Source organism: Neopelma chrysocephalum, unplaced genomic scaffold, assembly GCF_003984885.1.
Source record: "Neopelma chrysocephalum unplaced genomic scaffold, ASM398488v2 Primary Assembly neopelma1_42b, whole genome shotgun sequence".
Classification (NCBI taxonomy): Eukaryota; Metazoa; Chordata; class Aves; order Passeriformes; family Pipridae; genus Neopelma; species Neopelma chrysocephalum.
The window spans coordinates 2064190-2089075 of record NW_020897701.1 but is presented as its reverse complement, the minus strand read 5'-3'; the positions used below and the strand labels follow the sequence as shown (position 1 = coordinate 2089075).

Sequence of the window (24886 nt, the reverse complement as noted above, 5' to 3'; positions counted from 1 at the left end):
TGCTTTTCTTCAAGGCTACACAGGCTTCACACAGGAAAAACTTTCATTCTCCTTGAGAGAGAAGATGAAAGGCATGGGAAAAACAGATTCAGAGTGGAGATACTGTATATAAGTAAAAAAAAAAAAAAAAGAAGAGGAAATAGTTCATTATTCAAGACTGTTTATCTTCTAAATGGTATGACCCTCTAGGCAGTGTTACAGAAGACAGCCTTGCTCATTTCCGTAACTTTTTAGTATTTCTTTCTTTCCACTCAAAACCATCTGCCTTTTCAGTAAACTTCCTTCTGCTGAACTTCTCAAGTACTTCTGTTTCATTCCAAAGATCTTCCAAAATTGAAGAAAATAATAAAATAAAATAATAAAAAGCAAGAAAAAAACCCCAAACAACTATAAATTATAAATTTAACAATGAAAAGTAAAACATCAGTAACGCCAGCTTTATTGTGAATATTTTCAAATCCAGAGCAATGGACATGCTCCTTTATGAGAAATAAGCATAGGGACAAGAACAAACTTCCTTTCCTATTAAACATCCACTGATCAGTCCATGATCTGTACTTCTCTGACAATTCTTCTAACACAAAAACCAGAATTTTAAATAAAGACTAAAGCAGCTTTGAAAGAAAATTATTTCTGACAGCCACTCAAAGAGGCATCTTACCACCAGTGGCCATAATCAAGTGCCCTGCCGCAAAGCCCAGAACCAAAAAATTCTCTTGTAGAAGACACAAGGTAATCTTCAGAGTCTGTCACTGAACAAATCAGAGCACTCCCACACGCTTAAGTTTTAAATTAGAAAATTAAACACATATACATATATATATGTGCACACATGCACATTTTCACACATTTTTTCTCTATGTTCTTCTGACAGTCTCTTCTTACCAAATGATGAGAAATTGCAAAGGAGAAGAATCCTTTATTTTTTGTTTAAGGGGAAAATAGTTTAGTGCTTTTCTATATTACTCAGAACCGATGCAAAGTCAGGTGCAATATAGGAAAGTGTAAAATGAGAGGATATATCATTTCAGAGAAAGCTAAGTAGTTTTTTGTCCATTAAGTAACATCTTACTGTCATCCATGAAATAAAGGGCTATACTCAAGCATAAAATATGATTTGTTTCAGAAAAATTCAGGACTACCGTCCCCTGAAAAACTGAATGGACAAACTTGGCTGAACTGCTGGTGCAAGTATTTACACAGATTTGACTGATAATGACAAGAGCGTTTTGGTTGTTTTAACGCAGAAATTAAGGGATAAAGAAACAAGTCCAATTAAGTGAAGTTGTTCATGCATAAGTCATATTAGTATTTTAAACAAACTACTAGCATACCAGTCAACCAGGGAAAGGTTGACTGAAAGTCTCATTCCAAGTGCTCCGTTGTCGTAACAAACCAACCAATTCCATATGTAATGTATAAGACCAGTGGATGCTCTTGTTTGAAAAATACAGGGTGGTATATAAATTAATGTTTAAAATGCTTTATCCTATGTTCACTTAACACAAAAATACACTCTACAATGGAAATATTTCAGTAATGAACTGCCAAAAACTGATGAATTGCCAAAATTTGGTTGGATCCATTTTAAGGGTGAAACATACACACATACAGCAAAACTATTGTCACAAAATGGAACAGTATAACAGAATCTTTGGTGTATCTGAGATTACAGGCATTGAAAATGGATACATTTATTACCTTGACTTTTCTAGCTTGGAACACCACAGGGTGCACACTGAAACCCCTGCTTTATAACAGTTCAGTGCTACTTTAAACCACTTGAAATGAAGGAACGCCGCAAGTGAACAAGTCACTCTCACAAATTCTCCAGCTTATTAGCACTTCTTAAAAACATGTATTTAATGTGAAGTCTTCAAGAGCAACAAGCAGTGGAATTTTCAGGAAAAAAAACCTGGAAAACTAAAGAGGGAAGAAATCTATTTTTAAAATACAGCTTTTGAAATAGTTAAGAATTATGAGTTCAGAAGGAAAAACACTTCTACTGTTGGCGGTTTAAGAGCGGTCTAAGAGAAAAATCACATAGTTAATTAAGAGACCAATTTTTTGTCAACTGAAAGTGTTCACTGTGGCAAACAAAATACGGCACTTGATTTTGGAACATACGTGACATACGTGACTATCTTTTAAGTATGTTCAATGATCAGCTGCAGTTACATCGCACTGAAGAGCTAATGATACCTGATACTTTAAGTATGTACTAGCTGAAAGGTATTCACTGCTTCTTCATGTTATACTGCAAAATCTACTTCAGTGCCTATAAAAGATATGCTTAAGTCTAAAGAGGATCATGGCTATGTCTACGTTTGATGATACTGCATCAGTGTTTTCTGTAACAACTTTAAGGAATGTATACGTTTACTGTGTAAGTACAGAACTTCTAGAGCTATACACTAAAGTTATTCTCAGTGCTACACAAAGAATGCTAAGTAATACTATTTTTAACTGGATTCAGATTAGCAGTATTGCAGACAAGTGTTTTAACTACATGAGCAAACTGACAAAATGCATAAGGGCAAACTGTTAAGTCCTGTGACCATTTATAGTGCACTTCTTGATAGAAGCCCAGTATAACTAATGCAGAGGATACAGAAGCCATGAACTGTCAGCTCTCATAACGGAAGTATTTTTACTCTCAAGGATCACAGTACACATTTTAAAGATGGTTTGTTAGGTCTAATGTACAATTAAGGAGGGGAAGAAATGAGTTCAAACAAGGAGAAGGTCAATAATCTTTCTTTAAGTCAGGTCAGTGTTCGAATGGTCCAAATGTACACTTGTCAGAAAAAAGTTGGCATCAATATAGTACTAAGTCAATAACCTGGAAGCAAATGGTAGCTTGTGTTCTAAAGCACATCAAGCTTAGCTCTGAACATACAGTGCTAAATAATTCAATGCATTACTTATTAAATGAAAAGTAGAATTTTTAAAAACTAAACATTGCATATTGGTGAAGACTTTGTGTCAAAATTCCTATTTTGCATTATGTTTAATAAAAGGGTAAATCTGGATAACAAAAGTATCGATCCTCTCATTTATTGATATCAAAAATTAGGCTGGGTTTTCAACATGCGGAAAGGAAAATGGAAAACTTGTATGCGACCTACGCGTATTAGCATGGAGAGAACCCAATATGGTAATCACCATGACTTACGTGCAGGCTTTGAGTGTTGGAAGGCATGAGACTAAAGGTGGAGCTCTTACCTCTTCCACTACCAGCAGCCATCATACTGAGAATTGTTAGTTTCAGAATACAAGATAAATAGATTGATGATATCTTAGCTGATAAAACATACATTTAAGGTGTTTCTAAATTTCCTCATTAGTCCTAATGTTAAAAGAAAAGTAGATGCTGAACAGCTTCTTAAATCCTCCTAGAGCTAAAACATTAAACTGACTGCTTGAACGTGGTGTAGGACAGGACAAACAAGATCATTCTGGTCATTTTGGAACAGAGCAAAATCTGCAGAGAACTGCTTTAGATTTTGGGAGGGTTTTCTTGTATTTGTGAGTAATGTGTGATCACACTTCTCATTACAGAAAATACACACATACCACATCAGCATTAAAGTTCCAACAGTAAAACACATTAATATAGCCACTAAAAAGACTTGTGAAATATAGCTCTGAAACTTATCTTCTACACTGTATACTATGTTTTATCCAAGACAAACTAAAACTATCCAAACATATTCAAAATGTTTATTTTCAAGGAAACAGTTCTCAAATAATATAAAAAAAATTAAAGCACATCTATTAAAATATAAAAGATTACTTTATCACTTCCAACATTATGAAATGTTCCTATTCCATGTTCAGCAAACGCATATGTATAATATCTAATTTCAGGAAAGTTTAAACAGTCATGTGTGTGTATATATACATACATGTGTTCTAATTTTTCCATTGCTGCAGATTGACATTATGTTGCTAGCTTTCAATGCATGCATACCTTTTATATATAAGAAATGTTCCAAGACATACCAAACAACACAGTAGAAAGAAATCAAACTTTCCAATGTGATCTCATAGAATTTAAATTTTGTCTGTGATTTAACTGAGGTTGCTAAAAAGTAGTATGTTGACATTCAAGGAAAGCCAGCATATTTACAAAAGGTGAGCTAGATTTTAAAACATGCATCAATAAACAGAAACAGCATTTATTCAGCAGCAATACAAAACTCATATAATGTTTTTTAAGAGCCACTTTATTAATATAGTTCCTGAAGCTGTAGCATAAGACCCGTGATAGTTTGTCAGGCTAGGATTGTCTATATATAAACTATATCGCAACCACCACATAGTAACATGCTATTTTTATTTTCTGTAACAGCAAAAAATGTTATCTCCGTTACTGAGTTACAAAAGTATTAAAATTTTATTTCAAGAATTCTTACTAAAAATGCTTAAATATTAATTAGTTTAACATTTCTAAATTCTCTAATTTAGTATCCAGTAAGTCACATATGCCAATACAATTCAGAACTGAGTTCAATGAATTTTACTCCAAGCTTCATCACCTAAAAGACTGAATAACAGGAAAATACACATTTATGAAGGCACCTATTTTGTACAGCATTTGCTTTCCCCTATATGGTTTACAGCTATAAAAGAATCCCTCACGTGTTCCTTTAAATGAGTAATAGCTAGGACAATATGTACAGTTTTTAATTAAATTAAAGTAGAAGAATTAATGAAAAAAATTACTACAGGGCTCCTCTATGGCACCTTGAGTGAATAGATAGTAACAGACATAAGTGCTTCCTCACAGAATGAATGCACCATGACAAAGCACTGAGCTACAAGCCAAGTGATCAAAATTCAGGTTTTAAAGACTTTTACACTTACCCGCCTACGGCAGAAGGGCAAACCCTGTGCAATGATGCTGATGCTAAATATCTTCATCACGGTTTGGTGTGGTAGAGGTTCTTTGGTACTTTTAAGATCAACAGGAACCAAGCCATGGTTGATGGCAGTTTTCCCAGGTTTTGACATTTTATCGTTCTTACTTTGTCAAGTCTACTAACACTGGAAGAACATTGGTAAAAACTTTGCTCTAAAGTTGCATGGTTTTTTTTTTAAAGTTTCAGACTGGTGAATCAGCTCCCCACAGCTTGCTGCCTTTGTCTCTCAACCTTCTCCTGCCAAGTGTCCTGACCTGTCTGCTGCTCAGTGAAGTGCAAGCTATCCTAGTATAGACAGGAATTAAACTACCAAGGGGCAGGCAGACTGCTCCTGTCAGTCAAACAGCTGGTGGACCTCCCCTGCAATGTCAGAAAAGCCCTTCTCCAAAAAGGGATCTGCAGATTGAAAATGAAGAAAATTATAACTGCCTGGAGTTTTAATAGCCAGAGCCACTTACACCTGCACTTTAAAGGAAGAATTTTCTTTTAATTTAATTTTTTTTTTTTTGCAAATCGGCATTGCGCTTTCAGAAGGGGAAGCCAAGGAGATTGCAACCTTCAGAGAGTGACAGCATTGCTGCACGATCAACTCCACCACTACACAAGGTTTGTTCTGGACTGTCACTAAAATCAAATGAAAAACTGACTTGGACTTTGCTGTTTCTCAAGCATAGCCTCCACATATTGCTAAGTCCAAAAGTTATAAAAGGAAAGAAAAATGGATCCAAAAAAAAAAAAAAGGAAAAAAAATGAGAGTCCCCTAAAATGGTGGCATTGGCACAAAACTTGTTCATTTAATAAAAGTAGAAGCTATTGTTGTACTCCAGCCTGCACTTCCTCCTCTTTTCCTGCCGCTGTGGAGGGAGCATCATCCAGGCAGCTTTGGCTCTAAGGATGCAACAGTACAATAATCTTTCCTCTTCTGGCCATCATGAGTTTGGGTACCAGTTTCCTCAGGCCTATCCATCACATTAATGTAAAGGAGAAGGGCTCTTCCTCCAAAACAACAGCATATCCTGAAGGATGTGGGGAGAGGTCTTCCTGGCCTTAGCAACAAACCTGACTGAGGACTATTTTTCAGTAAAAAGGTTGGTACTCCACCAAACAAAGCTGAACAGCAATGTCTATTACTCAGACTTTCCACAATTAGTTTGCTTCCATTTTAAATAATTTCTTGATCAAATTAGCTTTCCTACAATGCCTCTAGGTTCCCACAATCCCTTTCTGATGCCTATACTTGGACATGTTTCTTAAAAACATATTCATATTTTGAAAACCTTTTTGAGCAAAACTAAGTAGAAAGAGACAAAAACCTGTGGAAATGTCTTGTGAAATTGCTGATAAGAGATGCAGAAAACCATCAAAGCTCTTGTATGAACTGAGTCAGTACAGTCTAAAACACAGAGAATAAATGACCATTAAGAAATCTTACAAGTCCCTTTATGCACAAACCAGCAAAGATAATTAACTGTATAATTATGTGAGGGCAAAAGAGGGAGTGCAGTAATGCTTTAATGCTCGGAGCACAACAATGTAACTTGACAAAAGACAGCATTAAAATATGACTGTATTAGCATTTCCACTTAGCCCTTTGTTTCCCCTTCAAAAAGCCAAGCTGTAAGCATGTCTCACTTGCATATACAGGGCCCCCTGACCAAACATTTGCATGTGGAAAGGTTTAAAAAGAAAAAAAAAAGAAGGAAAAAAAATCCCTAATGTTTCATTGAGAGTATATATACATTACAGTAAGCCTTCACTTACAATAAAATATTTCTCAGACAAACAAGATGATCCTTATTTCTTTACAGATGTTGCACAGTTGCATGCAGAAAAGCTGTGACAATGCTGGGTAGCACAGAATTTTCACGCACAGATGGCTGGGTTTTTTTATTTTCTACCATACAATTCAGATGTTATTCTAAAGCACATTTAGATGTACATTTTCTACTAAAAGACTCTTTACATTTCCTACTTTATACTTCATCCTATAAACTCCAAGAAACAGTTTACCATTACACTGTACTCAATAGCAATAGCATTAGTTTATAGCTTCATTCTGAATTACTTCATATTTTATAAAACAAGTACTAGGCTTTCACTTGACTGGAAAGCTTCAGAATAAGTGTCTTGGAATCTCAGTTTCATTCAAATAAGAAAATTTCACTGAAGTACTCTAAAGAGGGTAAAGAGAAGCCTTTTGTTTCTACTTTGAATAACTAAAGTCAAGAACAGAGCCAAAAGCTCAAAAGAGATCAACTCACATACCCTATTGACGTATCATTCAAAAAGAAGCAACAGATCAGTTTTCCATTTTGATGAACTGATCACCATCTCAATAGTTCTGACAAAGTGTGAAGTTGATCTAAATGTATTTATATAAATATAATTTGAGATTTTTATAGTATGTAATACAAGTACAAATGTAGTACAAAGCAAGCCTTACTTTCTAGTTTAATAAATACTTGGCATTTCATTTAATTGCATATACAGAATTGTCTGCATGCGTGTGTGCACTAAGAGAAACTGTTGAAATAAACTCAGTTTTAAAGGAGTACTTTATTGCGCAATTGCTGAAAGAATTTGACAGCGTAGCAGATCACCAGCTGTTATTAGTTGGTATCAGAGCCTAGCATCTTATTACTTTGCAGGCTTAGTTCCCCCCTTTTTTTTTTAATTATTAGCTCAGAACAAAAGTGCAAAACAGGAACATAACTTGGCCCATTTACAAATTTACATACAATTGGGGAGCAAACAAGACTGCGGTGTTGCACTCTCCAAGCACTGCTCACCACCCAAGTCTCCATTGACAGCTTATTCTCGCACCTCTGAAAAGACAAAACTTGGGATTGTCAGCCCTTCTTGTGTGGTTTGAGATGAAGTCCCAGTAGTACACTGGTTTTTCCTCAGGAACGTCCAAAATATTCTACAGTAATTGCACAGGGACACATTGCTAGCTGAAAAAAGTATCATGTTCACATTCAGCGTAGTCCCCTTTTTACATGGATAAAGCCATGACAAAATATGGCACTTTTTTTCTGTCCCATGTGAAATTACAAAGCTAGATTTCATACCTTATCATGGCAATAAGAAAAAGCTCCAGTTTTTATCTGTGTCTATTTTCCCCTGCCCTTTTTTACCATCATCTCCTGGAAAAAGACTTGCACTAGCAGATGAGATTTTGATGGCCGAATTTTATTTCCACATATCATCACTTTCTTTTCAGTCTTGTATTTCCTACACTTTACTGACTGTAGGTATAATTGTCTTACAGTAATGTTTAAAGGCCCCAAGCTATGCTGGACAGTGTAAACATTTAATAAGTGAAAGTCCTTAGCCTGAAAATACAACACAGTCTAATTTAAGCAGTAAGAGGTTGTAATAGGAAGACAAAATGGTGAGGGTTGGCTATCTCAGAAGTGTCAGGAATATAGTAGATATCACTTATTTTTGTATCTATGACACATATAATTCTAATTTAAGCTCTAAATTTAAGTTTAAAGAATCACTGTTGTTCTCATCTTTAAAAGTGCATTTTTACATTATACATGATGAGAACATGTATAAACTTGACAAATGTGAAATTATGAAAATTTGAGATTTAATGCTTTGTAATATATTTTTCTAACATCCTATTTCTAAATAAAGTGAGGCCAATTTCCAGTGATGCTCCTTTTAATGGTCCGCCTGTCCTTGTAATTGGAAGATCATGTTTGAAATCAGATCACATAAAAGTGCCTGAAACCTTGAGTTTGAAAATACTAGCTTGAGATTGTCAGGGACTTTCAACTGTAAACAAAAGAAACTGTTTCTTTTTGGCCAGTTCAGTGAAGTGGCGTCTTTGTAAAATGAAAGCATGTAATAAGCAGCAATAATCTTTATACCTTCCAGTCAGGTCACAGTTTTAAGACACGAATCTAAGAAATTACCCCAACACTGAAAACCAGCTTACATACACACAATAGAATTTTCTCTTAGAGCTGACAACTGCTTTGCTTACTGGAAAAAAATTTTAAAAATCATGATATTTTAATATGGTGATGGAACAGTACAAGGCCTACACAGACCTAGATGAAGTATTTGTAAGTACAGAAAAATTAAAATGCAGACAGTAGAACCCCCGAGATGTTCTCCACAGTTTTTAACATCAGTGAACAGCTGCCCTCAAATGGATAAAGCAGAGCACTGCAACATTTCAAAAGTTACCTTCTCAAATCAATCATAGTAACATCATAATCCTCTGAATATATTTCATAATATACTCCCTAAATAACATCTGTAGTAAGCTCCGCGTAGGTGTTGCATACAGAACGCACTATAACTTACATTATACACAAGCTTTATTATTCCCTTGATATTCATGCTAGTCCCTGTTGGTCTAGAAAGACCGAGAACTACTTTGTCAGCAAAGCAAGCTACTCTATACTACACTAGTAACCACTCACCTAGCTACTGTGGTCCCAAGTTTATTTATGTGAGGGATTTCTAATATCAATATACAAGTAGTTTTCAAATGACACATTGCACATTAGCTTGTTTTGTACAGGCAAATGAACCAGCTGCATAATTAAAAGGTTCTCCTGTACAAAAATAACTGCAACTTTATTAGTGGTGCTGGACAGAAAAAAACCCTATTGCTCTAAACAGTCTATATTCTATCCAAGTTTACCCAATAAAAACATCTGCACATATAAGAAAAGATAATGACCCAGAGTCCTGAAGAGGGTACAGAGGGAATCAATGGGGATAATAATTTTGATCTTATGAGATCAAAATTTCCTAAAAAACGTACACTTGAATAGTATGCAAAAGGGGCAAAACTACTAGTTTAAACATGCAAACTGATGGCTTTCTCTATAGTTCATTAAACACCCAGGAGTAGACCTGTTGTATCACAAGCAACAGAAAGAACAAAGCCTGGCTCCAGGTTAGATTATCATGACAGTTCAAATTGCGCTTGAATTACTCTACAGCTTCTCCAAGGCTTTATGGTCCCAATATGTCAGGGGACCTACATGGAAGGCTCACTCTGAACAGTCCAGCCATAGCAAAGCTTTATTTCAGGCTTATGCCTTACTATGAGTATTGACTAATAAATGGCTTCTATAGTTTAAAGAAAGGAACAAATGTTGACTGAACTGTTTACATGATCATAGAAATACTCAGTTCCACAAGAATTCAATTATGTCTTACCAGGTAATGGTCACTTTATAGAATTCCTTTTCTGCAGATGCACTGAATAGTCTCTCCCTTTCCTACTTACCCTTTAGTTATCTTGAAAACTTGTGTAATCTCTCCCTTTGTCAAATTGGGTGAAAATTAGTCAAGAAATGCATAAGGTCTGGAAAGGATTTTCTTAACTCAGATTCACTCAAATGATACTTCCTGGTTATAATTCTGGGTCTGAAATCATATCCAGGCATGGCCATTAAAAACTACAGTGATGAAAAACATTTTTATCTAATACAATAGAGCTACCTTAGTTTTTGCCATGAAAGAACAAGGAGGAACTATGGCTTTTGTAACTGCTGGTGGAAGATGGTACAACTTGTATGACACTCCTATATTGAAAAGAAATTATAAAAGTCAAAAAAAAACCAGATAAGGATGATGGTAAAGCTTCTGTCTGGCAAAACACAAGATAACATTCCCAGAAGTCCACTAGTACAGAGCAGGCAAGATATGAAATATCAAGTTTAGCAGCAAAGGGGAAATCATGAGATAAACATACCTACTAGACATTTTTCATGCCTATGTGCATGCTTATATCTGTTTAAGCATTCTGTCATTTAAGTGTGAGTGCACAGAGAAATAAAATGAGACTCAAACTTGACCTACTGCATTCTCATACTTGTGTATGGCACTTAACTACATCAGCCTTGCTTGCTGGGGAGCCCAGCAGTAGGTCAGATTAACCAATAGCAAAGATTCTCTACTTACAATTTCTAATTGCAACCACGAATGGAAGTGAGTTTGAATGTCAGTGAGTAAAAAAACAACAGATCTCCACTGGATCTGTTCAATCCCACAGCTGATCTTTGCAGCTAAAAGGAAACAAAAAGGTTCATTGGAGACTCTAGTAGCAAAAAGGAGAAGGCTAGCCCTTCCCTCCTCCTTGCTCTGGCCATTTTTTCCAAACTCTTCCTTAAACTGGCTGTAAAATTTGTCAGGTTTGTGAGCTCTAATATAACTCCAGTAAGTAGGATACCTGAAAATCCTCAACTTTTGTTGTTGCTAAGTTATTTTTCCACTACCGTATACAGTTCACAAAGCAGCCAGATGCATGATGAGACAAATAGTGTTTAGAAGTGAAGAGTAGTCAAGACCTCCATCTTTGGGCAACAATGAGATATTAGATCAGTTACCTTTGTCCGATACTGGTCCTGAAGAGACATCAATGATAAAAGCTTCATAGGCATCCCACCAAGTACAGAATTTCATCTCAAAAGAAAGGGAAGGGAACATGCAGGTACTTGCAGCTCTGCCCTCAGTCACAACAACACTAGTGCAATAGAGCACTTGACTAATTACAAGGGACCATTTGCACAAGTTAACTTTTTGTAAGGTCACATGGACGGTTTATGAAAACAACACAGAGTGTCTGGTAAACTGCATATTGACAAGACTATATAATACCAATACTAATGATACTATCATATAATTAAAAAAATACTTAACCATGAGCATCTAAAAAAATAATTCCTACCATATTTAGACATCCCTGTAAGTGTCTAATAATCACTTGAAACTAGAAGCTTTTATTATTTGGCTTTACTCCACAGCTCCCCTAACTTTATTACTTTATTTACTGTACTATGGGGTCTTGTCATTGTCACTTTTTAAAAAACAATTTTTAAAGCACGTATCTTCATTCTTCATTAAACATTTCAGAAAATATTCTAGGTATGCAACAGAAATCCAGCTGCATCTTCTAGCATTATATAAATATTCCAGAAATGTCTGCCTCACTGGCTATAACATAACCTGTGGGATAAGCAAGTTTAACTCTTCGGTCTAGTCAGAGTTGCAGCAGCTGCTAAAAAGGATTGCTACAGCTGCTCTGCAGGAATTTATTTGCTGACCACTTACTTATGCTGTTGTTGCACCTTTAAATAAAGCTGAGACAAGAATTGAGAACTACAGCAACAGGTAGAGAAGTCATGCAATATTTAATGCTGGATTAAAATGGAAGTTAAATTCCCAGCTGAGGATAAGCTGGGAGAAGGGAAAGAGGGTGGCTTTTTTAGTAAGGAGGTTGCTTTTATGAAAATGGAAGATATGAAACAAAAAAATTAATTTTTCATACTGAAAATTTCAGATTTTCTTATCACTGTATCACCCTTCCATGTAAAATGCAAGGCTTTAAATGAGAAATTCTCTATTTACATACCTACACATACAAAAATAAACAAGTACCAAAATATTTAAAACATGATTATCAGTTTCTGAATAATGTATAAAAAGCACTGCCAAAAATGATGTTTGGACTTAGACTTTTCTTTCTTTCTACATATTAAATGGGAACAGGAAAAATCCCCAAAATATCAGATAGGCATTAAAATATTTCTGCCACTTAACACACTTAAGTATTTTTTTTTTTATTCTGTAGTGAAATTCTGTCCACATACCATTTATTCAGCATTAAGAAAAAAAAAAACAAACCAAACCTGGCAACACGGTAACACTCTCCAGATTAGCTATATTGCCTACTGCCAAAATAAAAGGTTGAACAATGCAAAGTATTACAATTTGTATGTTTGAAACAATACGGATATCAAGGTCTATTTTGATACAAGACTATTTTTCTTACTAGCACTGTAAAATACACGTAAATACATAAATCTAACAAATGGAACAACTGATTGTTACGATGGTATTCATCTGATAGCACCAAATTAAGCTATATAATCCTTTTCAGCTGGTAACGGCATACTGCAAAGGGGTGTGAGGCTATTTATAAAGCTCAAGATATGTAAAGTAAAGAATGCCTAGACCACAGAAAAAAAGCAGGTAGTACGTCGAAGAGCTGGCACTCTTGATTGGTATGGTTGCCACCTTGATCTTTTACTTGTCTATCCTTTTTTCCACCTTTTTTTTTTTTTAGAGGAAGGGGCAGCCTTGTCTGTCCTTTTATTTCACAAACACTGACTTTCTCTGATTTGTTCAAATTTCACTTATAATTTAAAACACTTGTAAGTATTTAATAGAATTTACATTTTGTATATGGTCAACTAAGTCCAACTTTGAGTTTACTGGCAGTCTGATACTCAGATTTCAAACCCTGCCAACAAAGAAAGGCAGTGCAGCAGCACCAAATTTCTGCCTGGCACAGAGTAGAAAGAGTCAGTCTGTCAACAGCCTGTCCTCCAAAACAGATACATATGTATACCTGTGTGTTGCATACTTGCTCTAGGTCATGGAATACTAGTGGTTTACATCAAAGCCAAACATTGTGTGGAAGGGTGAGTGCCTTCATGTACCAATTGAAAGTGTCTTTGCTTTGGATGAAATCCAGCTTAAAGTTGAGGGACAAGCTATTACACTTGGCAAGAACAAATTATCTATATTAATTGATTTTATATCTGATTTCTTCCATTTGGCCATGTCACTTCCAGTTTCTTAACTTCATTTTTACATATTCATTTTAATTAAGTCAATTTTTTTTGGTGTGTTTTAGAAAATCTGACCAAGGGATCGTACTGAAAGAATTATGATGTTGGCAAAACTACGTTTATTATTTGTTGTCTTTTAATTTTTTTAGTACCCTATACATTTGGGTAATCCTTAAGGGACACTCTGTAATTTGAGAAGAACAAAAGGTCTCCTCTTCTAAACATTGACTGGATAAGAATGTGATTTGCAGTTACAGGAAATGTTGCTAATACTTTAAGTAGTAACGACTTTTGATGATGAATAAGGTGGGATTTATCCCTGCTGGAATTTTTGGTGGCAATTGGTACACTTTCCGCTTCACCTGAGGCGCCAGGGATAGAACAAATGTGTTAAGATATTATAACCATTAACTGAGTAATTTGTCATGACACAGCTGAAAAGCATAGCCACTGTCTTCCAAGACTGAATTATACTGAATTTTACTAAAATTCACCATTTGCTCCTTTCATACTATGCAATGTATGGTCAGGTAATAAAGTCAGTAGAAAACATGAGCTTCTAGTAAGAAAAAAATCAAAAGAAATAAGGTTTTTGAAGAAATAGTTAGTTTGGACCACCTTGACTTGAGATAGAAATCTCTGCACTTCCTTAGTATTTGTGTCCTTTTCAGATCCTCTCCCTCTTCCCAATTCTTGTCGTTACAAACTAAGGAAACAAAATTTAAAATTAGCAAGAGTAGAAGAAAGGAGAAATCATACAGAAGAGATGCCCAACAGCAATGCTTTTCTCTTGTATTCCAGTAATTATTATCGGGATACCTATCTATGCATAAGAACTCATGACTTTAACCTTTAAAATTTCAACACCAATTAACTATATGTAACATTACATCAGAAGTTGTACCATAGAGAGTCAATGCACATAGAGTTTTTTTAATGTAAAGCCCATTTTACAATAAGTTGGTGAATTCCTGAACTTGTTGGTCCAGGAGAGACTTGGGAGAACTCTCACAAATTTTGCATGAAGTTAGAGTTTAGACAGCATGTTCATTAATCACATTATTGAATAGAAGGGAGAAGATGCTTGTGACAAAACAAACCGTTCATAGAAACACTGGTTCTAGGTTTCACAGGGATTTTTCTAGTAGAAACTTCACCAATAAACAAAACTATACAACATTCACACGCAACCTAAATAAACCACAATGGCTGATCAATGAGTCTACACAAAATGCATATTATATCATTACTGCACAAGCACAGCTTCCCACAAAGATCAGATACCATATACTAGCAAAGAAGAACAATTCATGTGTCAAAAATCATCCTTTGTCAATGGACATTAGATGCTGTCTGTTCAAACACTTATTTTAAGCATTCTGCCTATTCAAAAATGATTAAACTAGCATAAAAATTCACATTATCTATTTTTTTCTCCTTATACTCAAGAATTTGTAAAGGTATGTAAATGACTTCACTGTGCACAGTTTACTGAACAGCAACATGTTCTGCAGACAATGAAAAGTCTCCCACAGAAATAAAGGACATACTGCTATTTTGCAGATTACGGTGAGTAAGAAATGCACCAGGAAAAAGTGCTAGTCCCATAGCAGCTGTTACACGTAGTTCTGGTCCTCAGGTCACCTTCTGTTCCTCCGGCCCCCTAAGCTAATTTCAGATCTCATAACTTTATAAGTATAAACTTCAGAAAATGAAAGAAATCTCCTAATCATAACTCATATTTCTTAAACATATACTTCAAATTCACAGCCAAAAGAATATTTAACAACAATCATTTGGGAAGGGCGGTGTCAACAAAACCGAAAACTAACTCATGAGGAAAAGTTTTCCTTTCTCCACACTTTGATTCACCACTTGCATCAAGTTTTATAACTACTAATAACAACTTCAGATAAGCTCCCAAAAGAGAAGCAGCTTAAAACAGACAGAGCAACAGCATCCACTGATAAATGCTCAAGTAAATACAGCTGTATTACTACAGACTGGAGATATTCAGGCTAATGATCACATCAGGCAACAGCATGTGCCATACAGTCAAGAACAACACAAGGAAAAAATTTATATATTTAAGTAGGGCAGAGTTCCCAAATATAATTGTTAGACAAGCCATACATCCAACAGAGTAAGCATACTGAAGGGATTCTGAAGCACGTTTTCATGATCTCTACTTCATAATGGTTTTGTCATATAATTGGTGAGTTGAAATAGCATTACTGCAATTTTTATTTCTTTTTCTTAAAAAAAACCCCAGGCACACTCATTTTCATTTTGAGAACAAAGATGCAGAGCAAAAACCACATAGGTGCCTAACCAACACTAATTTCAAAGCCTACAAAAAAGCATGTGACAACAAGACATGCTTCATGTAATTATCCTGAAGGCATCAATTTAATTTATTCTACACAAAGTAAACCGATATAGCAGTTTGAGTAACATGGGCAAGAACCTTTCCAATATTTACCTTTAGGGAGCAATGCATAAGCCAAGCAACCAAAGGACAATTCAAATATTTTAGTCGGTTTCTGCCCCCCCCGCCCAAGGTGGCTGGCATCTTTTCTGCTTTAGGGTACTGCCATAAATACATCTGTGAACAGCCAACCACTAGAGCTACAAAAGAATTACACATATGTTCAGGAGAAACTACTGGATGTGTCTGGTAAGAACCACCAGGAAATGGAAGGTGTATACTGAGATGTAGGCTTCACTGCAAAGAAGGTGCAATTATACATTGACAAATACCTCTACAGAGAAAACTGGCACAATGCAAAGCTCTGTAGGTTTATTTTCCAGTGTGGTTAGTTGACATAAATCCCTTGACTGGAGTTTAAAGACTGACCTCAATTATTGGCATAGAAGTAGAAAATTGCTTATATCTTACTCAGCTAGGACTTCAGTCTAGTAAGCAATCTCTGTAACAAGAAGCTAAATCAGCATTTCCTCTTTCCACATTAAAAAAAATAAAAAATGCATCTTTCTGCAGTGAAAGGAAAATAGAAAATCAATTAAAATCTACTTATTAAATAGAATTTTTTAGTCCAAACTCTGACACAAACTGTCAGAATCAATGTTTTCTGTTAAAGTACTTGTCTTCCTTCACAGACTCTCTATACACACTTACTTCACAAATTATATATTATCACTGTCCTTTAATTCTGTTGTAATATTTGTAAAAATCATACTGAAAAGTGGTAAGACACCCTTCATAAAGGAAAAAAAAAACAACCCAGAATTTATTATAGAATAAATTCCTGTAATTTGACTGCGACATTTTAACATAACAGTCAAATTTAATTACTAAATATTTCAAGAACTTTGCATGAGAAAGCTGAACTAAATAGCCAAGTTCTTAGATAAACAACAAGCTCTATGAGGAATAACCACATTACTCATAGAGTAGAGCCCACGTATCTACTAGCAAGCTTCAAGATCCACTTACAAAGTAGGAAAAATTAGCAGAGCAGCAATAATTTAATACCAGTTTTATCTGCAAGTGAAGGTGTAGGAACAATTCTACTCAGAAAAGAAAAAAGTACAGCTAAACTCCTGCAAGCCTTTGGGCAGCAAATGAAACCATAACTTAACACAGCCAAGTAAGTAGTACTTTTCAAACAAAGCATTGATATTTACAGTAAAGCATGCTGCAGGTTAGTACTGATGGGCAAGAACCTTGCGATCTACAGAGAAATGGAAAATCTGCATTCCTTCCATGGATGCTCTAATATTTAACAAACTACACCTTAATGACAGTTGCATAACCTCTCCAAATGATCCTGCATGCTTGGAATCATTAGCACTAAACTGTAGAGTATATAAATGAGAAATATATCAAAGGTTAAAACTGTTGATTTATATTCATCTCCAAGTATGAATATTTCTGATGTGATTACCGTCCATTACAAAAATAAGGCTCTGTATCAGAAAAGTAAAAAGAAAATATATTCTAAAACAGCAAAACTTGCTTGAAAATAACTAAACTCATCATAATGCAAAAGTAATTATGACTGGCAGTTCTAAATCACAGAATGAATCATAGATTGGTTGGAAGGTACCTCTGGAGATCATCTAGTCCAATTCTCTGCTAAAGCAGAATCACCTGGAGCAGGTTGCACAGGATCACATGCAGGCAGTTTTTGAATATCTCCAGATAAGGAGACTCCACAACCTCCCTGGGCAGCCTGTTCCAGTGCTCTGTTACCCTCAAAGGAAAGAAATTTTTCCTCATATTCAGATGGAACTTCCTGTGTTTCAATTTGTGCTCATTGCCCCTTATTCTGCCACTGGGCGCCACTGAAAGGAGTCTGGCCCCAGCCTCTGGACACCTGCCCTTAAAATACTTGTATGCATAGATAAGATCCCCTCTTCTACAATTATCTCTTCTTAAGGCTGAAAAGGCCCAGCTCCCTCAGCCTTTCCTCCTAAGAGAGATGCCCCAGTCCCTTCATCATCTTTGTAGCCCTCCACTGGACCCACTCCAGGAGTTCCATGTCTCTCTTGTCCCGAGAAGCCCAGCACTGGACACAGCACTCCAGATGAGGCTTCACTAGGGCTGAGTAGAGAGACAGGATCACCTCCCGTGACCTGCTCACAATGCTCTTCCTAATGCACCCCAGGACACCACTGGCCTCTTCGTCAGCTTGCTGGCTCATGGATAGCTTGTAGTCCACCAGGACCCCAGGTCCTTCTCCATAAAGCTTCTTTCCAGCAGCCTGTACTGGTGCAGGGGTTCTTCCCCAGGTGCAGGACCCTGCATTTGCCTTTGTTGAACTTTGTTAGATTCCTCTCTGCCCAACTCTCCAGCCTGTTCAGGTCCTTCTAAATGGCAGCACAGCCTGCTGCTGTATCAGCCACACCTCCCAGTTTGGTATCATCAGCAAACTTCCTGAGATCGCACTCTCTCCCTTCATCCAGTCACTCATGAATAAGTTGAACAAGACTAAATAAATGTAAAGACCATTTACTGTTTATCCTCCATCATTTACTTATCTTAAATCATTGTACTCTAGTGCTATAGTTCAGAATAACCAAGGGAGGAGAAAATTTGCCAGTTGCTAAGCTTTAAAAGAGAGTGATGTGAAAGAAGTTTCAATCAAAAAGAAGAATCCCAGGAAGAAGCAAGACAAAAAAAAATTAAATTGCCAATGCTTTTTGGGGGGTTTTCCCCCCCCTTTTTTTTTTAACAATCAGAGCAATTCTTAGCAGGTAGCTTTTCAGACACAGCTTTAGGCAAATTTATTACTTAGCTTGAAATTCTTTTAGCATTAACTGCTAGGCAATTCTGGAGATGAAAGGCATGAAGAATTTATATACCTTACACATGATCCCCACAAAAAATACAGATGAAAGTTTTGTAGTATGAAGTTTTTTTCTTTCCCCTGAAAAAGTACTCAGAGCAGAGAACTATACATTGCATTCTCAATCACACAAGCCAAGTTTAATACTCATTCTTTTAAAGAAAATATTCCTCCATCATTTTCTATACTGGAAACAGATTTCTTGACAAATAAACAGTCCTGAGACCTCCTGTTCCAGTTATATTTATTCCCTACACTTAAAAAACATGCTTCAGGCTTTTAGCTGCAGGACTAAGGAAAATCTTTGCAAAGGAACACCGCACAAGTCTGCATGGGGCTGCAGCAAAGCAATAGCAGCCCCCTCTGCTGCTCAGAGGAGAAAAATATTAATGCACACTTACAAACGACCCCCATCTACAGACAATATCGCAACCTTCTCTCAATTGCATGTACTGCCTGTACACAAAACAAAAATCTGCTTCCAAGGATCAGTAGTTCTGTAACCATTCTTAATTTTCCCCTATCCCTACAAAGCTTCTAGTCTATTAATAATGCTGACAATAACTGCAAACTTTTACATGGGAGTCCCTTTTCACTTCACTCGGCACAAATTGTCAAGTGCAATCTTAGGTTTCCTCGGTATAAAAAATTAATGCTATCCTTCCACATGAATACAAAAACCACTGAAAAATAAATCCTTTATATTCCTGTGGCTCTACATAGTAGCTTAGACCAAGCACCTTGCAGCAAAAAATTCTGTTCTGGTCTGTACTATTTAAGAGCTCAAAGCTATGTACATAAGCGTGGCTTTAGATTAATTTCAGAACTGAGAGGTGGGTATTTAAGCCCCTAGAGACAGGTTTTTCTGTAGTACATCCTCTTCCAGTTCCACCAAAGTCAACACTTTTTTGTGTCTTTCCTCCCTTGCTCTCCAGGGTCAATAAACAACTAAGAAAAGGCAATCTTGGAATAGGACCATCACTCACACACATGCTCCCAGTGACTTACAGCCCAACAGATAGTATGGTGCTCTGAATTGAAGGATGCTGTAATCAAAGTACTCTGGCTTTACAAGAGAATTAAGCTGATTCTCAGCCTTTACCATTGTTACGTGTAATGTATGTTATGCAAGAAATGCATCTATTAAAAAAATCATCTTATTGCCTTTAGTGATGAAGCAAATGCTAAAATATGATAACTGCTGAAAGGGAATAAAAGTGGGTTTTGTGGTTGTAGATCCAACTATACAAGAATTTTTCAACTTCATTTTAGCTAATCTGTTTTCTGATTCCTTGGAAGCTCTAGCAATCAACAAAACAATCACCATCACAGCCCACAGTCGTGCAACAAGCAAACTTGTATCTGAAGAGGACACTAACTTGTGAAGTTACTGTATGGTTCTGCATGCAGAATGCATGACCCCTTATGAGAAGTCACCATCATAATCCAAACAGTTAACACAGAAATAGCAAATTAGGGTATTTGAATGTGAAATGTTAAGTTTTACGACAGCTTCAACAGAAAAATAGGAAATAAATGTTTATGTAAGAGAGGGTTGTTGCAAAGACTCTTGTTAAACAGTGCCTGTTGTCCAGAAGGATTAAGCATCTCCCATAAACGGGTTCAAACACTCGTTCAGACATTCCTCCAGACAACCAGAAGAGACAAATGTGCTTCCTGAAACCCCGAACAAGAAAAATGGCTATACCCCAGCCAACAATCTTCCTGCTCCACCTAGTCACTTGAATTTTAAAATTCAGGTCCTTATATAATACATTTCACACCTCCTAGTCTGAGCTTAAGTAGCTATTTAGCCTAATCATAGAAATCTGTGACAATATTTGCTGGAAATAATGCAGCTAACACTTCGCATGAATTCATGGGTCTAATTTTTTTAAAAATTTTTTTAAGTGGTTATTTCCTAACTGAGGTGGCTTCAACATTAGACACATTTAACATTAAAAGTGTTATGTAATGTTCAATTGTGGATAAAGAAAAACTAATAGAACAACATTAAATTCATGGGAGCTTGAGTATAAGCGATCATGACTTTTTTTTCCCCCTTCCACAAAATATGTCAAACCCAAACCAAAGCTGAATGAACCTGGAAATTATTTTAACTGTTTAGAAACAAATTCTAAGGTAATCAAGAAGCCAGTACTCCTCTAAATAAGAAAAGCTTGCAGCAGTTCAAGAAAAACAATTGATCCTGCTGGGAACTGAAAATCTCAATTAAAACCAAAATATTTAAGTATACTGAAGTCATTAATATGTAAAAACTACAAAACTGATAGTTACAGGAATAGTTAAGCAAACTAAAAGGCACAAAAATTGGAGCGATTTAAAGATTACATATATGTTATGATTAAAAATATTTTTATGAATTAGATCAAAATATTTCAGAAATCTCAAATAAACCTAATGATTTATAGAAAAAAAATTTTAGAAAAGGAAACAGAGTACAACCTGGATAACTCTAGGCTAAAACTCAGGAGTCAGCCCAAGAGAAAATAATGCAATGTTTGACATAAAATAGGATTAACAGCATTGATGACATTTTTCCCACAAAATCATGCTGGTTATCACCTATGTCATAAATACCAATTTTGATAAACATAAAATATATCTGCTAATACCACAATTTCAAGAGTATGAACACCGGTAGACAAACAATTTAAATCTAAAATGAGCAAGAGTGTTAATTTACACAAGCTATTTCACAGTGATGGCAACTACCAGTCATATATTCCTGTCCTTGCATCCAACACATATGGAGGGACAAAAGCATTTAAGTGCAGTTGCTATGAAATATGGGATGCACTGGAAGTGTTTTGTTTGCATATGTTATGGTTACCCAACAGAACTCAATTAATACAAAGTCATCACAGAGCACTGGAAATAGATGTCACAAATATGATGCAATCAGTGAAGAATCAGCATCAAGAACATGTTTTGTAAGACTCCTGTACATATTTACTTTGCCCTCTTGTGTTATTTAATATTTTTAAAACAGATATGACAATATTTGATAGAACACAGACCAACTACAGTAAAAACTGACAAACAATAAATTATCTGAGATTGAGAAAACTCTGGTCAGTTTAATACAACCGAGTGTCAATTCTCATGTGTAGGTACAAAGGACACAGGCCAACCTTATAGAACAGAAAGCTCTCTGAAAAAGGCTTGCATCACGTTAGACAAATCAGTCAAACACTGAATCTCAATGCATGGAATAATGTGATATATAAATGGGTAAATATATCGCATAAACAAATTTTAACTATTGGCGCAGTTGCCACTGAGTTTTAATCTCAGTTCTAACACCATAGAATTCTTTAGGTTGGAAAAGACCTCTAACATCCAGCCCAGCCAGTAATCTAACACTACCAAGTCCAACACTAAACCATGCCCCTAAGTGGTACATCCAGGGATAGTAACTCAACCACTTTCCAGGGGAGTCAATTGCAGTGTTTGACAACCCTTTCCCTGAAGAAGTGTTTCTTAATATCCAATCTAAACATCCCCTAGTGCAACTTCAGGCCATTTCCTCTCGTCCCGTCACTTTTTACCAAGGGGAAGAGACCAACCTGCATCAGACTACTGCCTCCATTCAGGAACTTGTAGAGAGCAATAGGGTCCTCTCCGAGCCTCCTTTTTCTTCAGGCTGAACAACCCCAGCTCCCTCAACCACCCCTCATACGACATGTGCTCCAGATCCTTCACCAGCTTCGTTGCCCTTCTCTGGACACACTTCAGCACCTTAATGTCCTTGTAATGACGGACCCAAAGCTGAGCATAGGATTTGAGGTGTGGCCTCACCAGTGCCGAGTACAGAGGGACAATCACTGCCCAGGTCCTGCTGGCCACACTATTGCTGATACAGTCCAGGATTCCATTGGCCTTCTTGGCCACCTGGGCACACTGCTGGCTCATGTTCAGCTGCTGGCAAGCAGCACCTCCAGGTCCTTTTCCACTGAGCAGCTTTCCAGCCACTCTGCCCTCAGCCTGTGGCACTGTATATGGTTGATGTGAGCCAAGAGCAAGATCCAGCACGTGGTCTTGTTGAACCTCATACAACTGGCCTCAGCCCATGGACCCAGCTTGTCCAGATCCCTCTATGGAGCCTTCCTGCCCTCCAACAGATCAACACTCCCAGTCAGCTTGGTGTCATCTGCAAACTGACTGAGGGTGCACTCAATCCCTCATCCAGATCGTTGATCAAAATATAAAGATATCTATAATTCAAGATGGGTGTTCCCCAATCAGAGAGAGTGTTCAGGAACCAAAAGGAATCATAACAGGAACAAAAAATAGAAAAAATATGCCCAATGGACACATACTTTAATGTATTATTTACATTTAAGAGACCTTTCAGGGAAGACATTGATTGCTTTATGTATGCAGGAAAAAACCCCACGTTTGTTAAACAGCTCTTCAATATAACATGAAAATAATAAAATTGTAATGGTCAAAAAATGTCAGATGACAGGAAGAAAGCAGGGCTGAGTAAAGGTGCAGAAGTTTAAACACTGACGATAACAAAAAACTATTAACCTAGGCATGAGATAGATTTTCCTTGCTGAACTGTTTCCTGTTTTCAAACAGTGATATTTTCTAAAAATATAAATCAATACAGAGCAGCCTAACATTTTATGCAGGAAATCATAAAAGGTAACCACAAGGATCCTTCTGTATGCCTGGGTGTTGCTGGTGAATGCAATGAAGACTCTTGTGAACCACTGGCCTTCTCATCTCAAGTGCACTTGCCCTTGTCATAACATTTTCACAACATGATGGCAGCACTTATCTCAGTTATTTGCACAGAGAGGTATTATGAGGAAAACATTTTTATATAATTTTATATATACTATATAAACATTACAGAAAATGTATCTATAAAACATGGTTTTATATAAATACATGGGGCTTATGCCTCTGATTAAGTTTATCAGGTAAAACACAGAGAGCTTGCTGTTGCCAAGTGGAAGCCCAGGTGACAGGCAGCAAACTCAAGCAGGGTACATTGTAGTGTTATGCAGGAAATGAACATTTCCTTCCTTAACCACACAGGATTCTGCAGGCCAACAAGCAAAAGAAAGTCAGATTAGAGAGAAACTTTACTCAGTAGTTTATGAGGAAAGGAGTAAAAAGCAGAAGAAAAAGAACAAAGATATCCAAAAGTTAAGATGAGGTGTGTAACGACACCTATGGCAGTAGCAGTTGCTATTTTGTTGAGTCTCACTTGGTATCTCTTGGTATTGTGTAGTCGTGAAAGTGTGCTCCTCATATATACAAGAAGACCAAACTTTGCTGCATTAGGAATGCCTGCTGAGGAGCCAGGTTTACACCTAACACACAAACATCAAGTAGGGGATCCAGCCATCACTGCTCATAGTGGTGGAGCAAAGCAAGTTTCATAGAGTACAGCACACAGCAAGGTAATTCAGCCAGTTAGGAGACCATGATAGAATACATATGATAAGAAACACATCTGAAATGCTAAAAATAAGTCTACCAGGTTTGAATCTCTTAGGATGAGTCTAATCTTCAACAGGTAGAACCAGAAATCACTCATAAATACAGTTGATGAGTCTACTAACACTCCTTTTTCTTCTCAAAAGTAGCATAACAATTAGTCGTACTTATTTTGACTCTGGTAATTGATTCATGCTTGCATAGATATATTTCCATAAGACTTCTTAACACGGAATGTGTTCCCATGGTTAAATGTCGGTTTATTAATGAATTGGCAACATTAATGTTGCATTATCAGTCTTACTGTGTAATCATGACCTACAGCAGTGCCAGCTCAAGCAGCTTTCTAACCTGTGCTGATCCTTCAGGTACACAGTTAAAACTACCTAAAACAGAGCTGCGCCATGAATCAAGAACAATTCCGAAATATGGTTTGCTATCTGGCTCCCCAACAATTCTTGCAGAAATACAGCTTGGGGACAGAGCACAGACAAAAATGACCAGCGCTGCATCAAAACAATACGCAGAGCAACTGTCAGGCCACAAAGAAATTGTGTATATC

At 36.5% G+C, this 24886-nt stretch overlaps 1 protein-coding gene across 2 annotated transcripts in view; it reads right to left on the bottom strand.

Annotated features, from left to right (window-relative positions):
* FBXW7 (F-box and WD repeat domain containing 7) overlaps window positions 1-24886 on the bottom strand; it is a 103436-nt gene that overhangs the window by 76301 nt on the left and 2249 nt on the right. Inside the window, exon 1 of one of the 2 annotated variants that reach the window (XM_027676918.1) lies at window positions 4870-5230. The exons of the other annotated variant lie outside the window; for it this stretch is intronic. Coding sequence (XP_027532719.1) covers window positions 4870-5016 — 147 coding nt within the window. The 5' untranslated portion in view covers window positions 5017-5230. Of the gene's footprint in view, window positions 1-4869; window positions 5231-24886 lie in introns of those variants that run through there. 2 annotated transcript variants of the gene reach the window in all.